Source organism: Diadema antillarum, unplaced genomic scaffold, assembly GCF_040938485.1.
Source record: "Diadema antillarum isolate AM-2024a unplaced genomic scaffold, OU_Dant_1.0 seq00000663_RagTag, whole genome shotgun sequence".
NCBI lineage: Eukaryota > Metazoa > Echinodermata > Echinoidea > Diadematoida > Diadematidae > Diadema > Diadema antillarum.
Window position 1 is genome coordinate 1169645 of NW_027271575.1, and position 6000 is coordinate 1175644.

The following is a 6000-nucleotide window of genomic DNA, read 5'->3' on the forward strand; positions in this document are numbered from 1 at the left end:
TACCGTGCATATGATACCAAAATGTGAAGCACAAGGGCCCGTTACGATACTGGGCGGGGCTGATAAGGCGTGCGTCTCGTCCGTAAGAACCTGAAGATGTCTCGATGTACATGTAATATCCGTCTACGAGGAAAAGAAAATGTCACAGGAAATGAATGATATCATACAGTTCACTCAATAAAAGAAAGAACAAAATATGGATACAGTCTCTTTAATACACAGAACGTTCGTTAATCCCAAATTTCATTATATGGATGGTTTGACAATCCGAAGGTGTGTTGAATTTCAAAATGAAATGAGGCTCGTTATTAAAAAGTCTCATCTATCCACAAACATAGTGAGGTGTGTTGTTTTTATTGTTCTGTAATCTGAAAATGGAGAAGGTACAATTTGAAAAACATAAAGAAATACTTAAGGTAAGAAAATGAAATTGATACTTAAAGCGCTTACAGCCGGTTGTATGATCCCCGCCAGGTCCGGTGTACCACGACGAAGTGCCTCCACTTTTACGGGACCAGTCAAAGTCATCATAATATGACTGCTGCCAGCCACAGGTACCGTATTCAAAGTCACAGTCAATGTTGCTTTGCCCTGAGAGATAGTAGGATGTTGAAATAACGGTAATTTTATTTGGTAATCTTAGCATACTTCGCAACATTGATGCATCAGTCACTCAGAAATAAGGTAGGATTCTGAATAGTTTTGCCAACATAACATATCAGTAAGATTTTTTGTTCAATTTGACTTTCGTTTTTAGGCTTAAATGATTAGTGTAGGTCCGATGTCACAAAACAGGGAACACTTGGATAGTTAGGCCCTCTATTTAAAGTGGTAATAAAATAGCTTAAAGAATTGTTATCATGGAAGTGATCCCCACATATCTTACCGTAGGGCAGTGATGTTGTTGGTTCATAACTTCCGTCCGTTGTTGTAAGTAAATCAGTCACTTGTATGTGAGAAAAGGCAAGGAGAGATAAAACGTGTCAACCAGATCCTTTGTCAGACATTACTGAAGCTAATCACCCTTGCAGGTTAAGAAAATAAGAGAAAACGGTCTCTTAATACAGTACAGAAAGTTTGACGAAGTATACTTCATCTGATTTCATACGCTAAATGGCCTCACTCCTTAACACAGACATGATAGTCAAGAAATTTAGCTGTGGCCCCGAGTTGTTAAAATTCTTGTCATATTAACAAAGGATGGATGCTCTCACCAGTCAACAAACATGAATTCACAAAGCATTTTTTTGGCATAAATACATCACAGTGGTATCTGTATTGATTGATTATGGTAGAATTCAAAACTCCTTGGGTGTCGTCTTTCCCTACTTCAAGTTGGATTTGACCTAAATTCAAGTTCAATTCAATTTCGATTTCAATTCAAAGTTTATTTCATTTTTCGACAAAACATATAAGTAACACTTCTTTTGACAACAGAGAATAAGGTAAACAGAACCTTATGTATCGAAAAGAATGTAGAACAATTGAGGAGGATCTTATAGTAATTATACATTATAGTAAAAAAAAAACAGAAGTGATCGAAATAAATTAACTTTGCTTTAAGTGCGAAAAATGGAGAAACCCACTAAAAAGGCAGAGCTTGTAGAATGTGGGCCCCTCTGGAATAGTAGCATCAATGGAAAGATTAATTGAAGCATCATAAATACAAAATGAGAAAAAAAAAAGAGGAAGAAGTCTGGAAGCCCACTGAGAATTAGATTCACAGATAAATACACTTACTATCATAGACGTGAACAACATAGGACAAGACTAGAAAATAGAAAAATTTCCTACAAACACCCAAAGCAGCTTTCAAATCATTTCCTAAAGATGAATCATCGGCATATATACCCTTTGTTCCTTTCAGTAAATAATTTTCCTTGAGATAAAAAAAAAACAACAACAGGGAACTGATTATTGAATGCTAATGATCGTATAAAGGAAGCACTTTGCTACATAAGCCTTTTGAGTGAATTCGAATTGGGAAAACTCAACATGACCAACAAGGTCGACGATAGGTCCTAAAGTTTGCTATATTCAATTATCAGCTACCGAGTAGTCTTTTTCTATATTCTCTTTTCTTGAAATGAAAAACACATGATAGCACTTGCCAGTAATGTATTAGCGTATTTAAGGTCCAGAAAAGATTTGGCACGATGTATTTTACGGTAGTGATTTTGTGTGTGTATTTTGAACAGACAAAATAACCAGCCTTGGATTGATGCACTGCCATGGATGAATAATGTAATGATGAAATAAATGTAGAAATATTATTTGTAACATAATTCATATACAAATGTGATTGTTTGAATACTCCCCGCCCCATCAATAATGTCTTTCAGTGCTGTTTAGCATAAACCTACAATGTATGGTGGACTATAAAAGGTCTATTGGGGTTTGATGATGTATCACTTTTCCAAAGCATGTCGCGCATAATTATTGATTAGTATAGAAATTGTTTGAAGCATATATTCTTTTCTTCTTATTACTTTTGTTAGTATATATGCTAAATGAAGGGATATTTTTGCGGCACGCTGTTCACGAGGCGTCATAAAGTTAAAAAACAACAACAAATAAACAGATATCAGATTATGTTCATAGTAGTATCAAAGACATGCATGTCATATGCAGATATAGTATCTCATAGATCCAATACCAACGGATTATATTTCTACAGTATCAATTCGATTTGCTTTATGAATTTGATCTGCTTTACAGGAACGGATTATGAGCATCACATTGAATTTCAACTTGATCAGGTTGAAAAGTTACCGTTTAGATTTCCGCCAAGCGACAGCTTTACATTTTGCAACCATTTCTACACAACTACACTTTTACAACCACGAAACTCTTCGATGTCACATCCTTTATCTTTCACCATTACAGCAAAAACAAAACTTAAAGTGACGTGACTCTGACGAAGAAGTTACTTTTCTTTTCACACTCGACCGCTTTTTTATTTCATTGACTCTAATCATCATTCCAATACTCAAATTTGTCCCAGCTATAATTTATTCAGTTGAGAAGTGTTAGCACACGCGATTTGTGAAAAGTCTGGGGGTTTTTTTCACTGTCAGTATGAAATGTCGTAAATCTTAGTTGCATTCGACAATTCTAATCTGTTGATTGTGAAACATTACTTTGATCATGTTGATTTAAATATGATCAGGTTGATCTCAGCATGTAGCCACTAAGTTTCCTCCAATGCTTCAGATATATACATATGTTGTACAGCCGCAAAGTTCTGATTACATGTTTTCACAAAGTTCTTCCTATAAGTCAATACATCAACGTTACTCTGAGGAAGTGTAGTCCCTAATAGGAATTTATTTGGTTCAGCTCAATCTCCTCATTCCGACAGTCAAATTTGTACAGCAAAAACTGTTCAGTGCATAAATACGTGCATTAGGACTGTAAAACGTCAAGCATTTACCTGTCGGTATGCACTCAACACCAGCGTCTTCACCATGCCAACAGTTGTGCATTCCGTATCCGTTGTGTCTGCAATCTGCCAACTTGCTCTCTGTGCCTGTGCATTGGACGTCGTCCAACAGAATCGGGCCAGATCCCTTGCCGTATACAGCACAGCAAGAATAACTTAAGGCACCCTCAAAGCCCATCATCCGACACACCACGTTGGCTTCTTCCATGTTCCAATAGTCATCACAAACAGTCCCCCAACGACCATTGTAGTACATTTCCACTCTCCCCTGAGTGTCGTCTGCCCCTCCAACAAGTCGGACTTGACATAAAAAGAAAATATTGGACATGACTACCTTGCAGTAATTATACAAAACTGTTCAACGACTTTTCATTTTAGATAATGCCAAACGGAATCTTATTAAATACTTCAATTCTTCCTTATTTCATATTTGGATTAATATTTGAAGATTATCCATTTATTGGAAGAGCAAATCATATCAATTCGGGACGGAAACACAGTCTTTATGCAAATGAAGAAAAAATGGTTTCTTTCTTCTTCACTCTTGCGTCCTGTTTATTCGTTAAAGGGGATGTAGTAACTGATCAGTGGTAATCATTGGGAATGCTGGGGGATAACTGTTCCAATCCTTGTGGAATTCATTTAAGAGTACATTAAAAATCTATTGTTGTGTGAAAATTACTTTCTTCAGAATGGTCTCATATTCACGTAATGTGCAGTTGAATTTTCCCTGATTAACATGCCTGTGTAGTGACGGGGTGATCGTTAACGGCCCTTTAACGATCGCCCCGTCACTGTACAGGCATGCTAACCTGGAAACATTCAACTGCACATTACTTGAATAGGAGACCATTCTGAAGCAAAAAATGTTCACACAATAGGTACATAATGCACTCTTAAATGAATCTCATTTGAACATTGGAACAATTATCCCCTAGTATTCCTACTGATTCCCACTGATCAGTTACTATTTTGTTTTGTTTCTGCTTTTTATTTCCCAATTATTTCTCTCTATGTATATTATGTATATATATATACACACAGATGTAGATTTATATATATATATATATATATATATATATTGTTTTTTACGGGGGAGCTATGTCAACTTCGACTACTGTCTATCTCTTTCTTTTTGTCTGATTATATGTGACCGTGCACCTCAAAACGAACATAAAGTTGCACACACTGATTTTGCGTGAGGACTGAAAATAAGTGATATGGGTCAACCTAGCCAAACTTGACTTTTTCATATTTTCTGAAAGAGCGTGTCTTCTTTTACATTATGCTAAAATTTGGTATCATAAATCGGGCAGGAAAATGTGTTTTTTTAGCAGTTTATCTCGAACATTTTTGGTAGAATAGTGTGATTAGGTGTGTCTTTAGAATCCCTTTGTCCACACTCTTCACTTTCAACTCTAATAACTTTTGAAAGGATAGTGTTACTGCTTTGAAAGTTGGCATTGATTATGAACAGAATATGTTAATGGGGCATGCTTAATTTCAGCCAGCGCGGTTTGGTAAAGATTACGCGCTTGAATAGACACTGTACTTCAGAGCCTCTTTTCTCAGTTCACACTTTTCCTGAGTTTGTGCTTTCTTTCTAATATTTAGATAGGTTAGAAGAGTCCATTTGATTTGAGCTATACATCATCTTAAAGCTTAAAGTCTGCTCTTTCAGAATATGGTCTTAACTAAAAATTCATGTCTGGCGACTTTTTGTTTGTTTTGAGGTGCAGGGTCACATGTAGAGATAATTATATTATGAACAATATGTTTTTTTTTTTCATGAGCGTATAATATATCATAATATAAATTGAGTACCTTGCTGGCAGGGGTCTTGAGAAAGCACAATGTCATCTATAGCGATGTCACCTGTGAAGCTACTCCCACGTATACCTTCCATGGTAATGTAGAATGGCTGAGTGTAATTGTCGATGGAGATCTAGTGTGATAAAAAAAAACCAAGAGACCCGGGGGTCTCGCGCTCACCATCCATGCATTCTAGCAGACTCTTACCTGAGAATATTGGAAACTTGTGGTGGGGGTTAGCTTTAAGAGTCGGGGGCATGGTGTCTATTTGCATATACCATCACACTGGTAAAAATACCTGTCAAGTACACTGTACTTTATAAAATGTTGGACTATGCAGTATGGAAAAAAAAACTTAAAGCCCTATCACTTTTGATTTTACAGAAGAATATTGTTGAATATTCCTTAATTTAGGAGGTTTAGACCCCTGGGGCCCCTACGGAAAGCACGGTGCCCATTCAAACACTTTGAAAGTCTATCCCCCAAGAAATGGTACTTGCTTGGTGAAAATCCAGTATGTTGTTTTCAGCAAAAAGATGAAAATTTAGGTCTGAATTTGGATCCACTTGGAACTACAGTCATCAATGTACACTGTACAAACTCAAAGTAATTTTACTTTATCACTTCTGGTACTAGAGAAGAACTGTTCCTCAATGTGTGTGTGTGGGGGGGGGAGGGAATTAGGCCCCCTCGGGTCCCCCAAGATGAACAAGATGCCCTGTTGAACAAAGTGAGATATCTAAACT

At 36.6% G+C, this 6000-nt stretch overlaps 1 protein-coding gene across 1 annotated transcript in view; it reads right to left on the reverse strand.

Moving 5' to 3' along the window:
• LOC139736809 (scavenger receptor cysteine-rich domain-containing protein DMBT1-like) overlaps positions 1-5513 on the reverse strand; it is a 36395-nt gene extending 30882 nt beyond the window's left edge. The window contains exons 1-3 of the mRNA XM_071647473.1: positions 5462-5513; positions 3434-3742; positions 451-503 (exon numbers count right to left, since the gene is read on the reverse strand). Coding sequence (XP_071503574.1) covers positions 451-503; positions 3434-3742; positions 5462-5513 — 414 coding nt within the window. The remainder of the gene's footprint in view (positions 1-450; positions 504-3433; positions 3743-5461) is intronic.
• Positions 5514-6000: the final 487 nt, after the last annotated feature.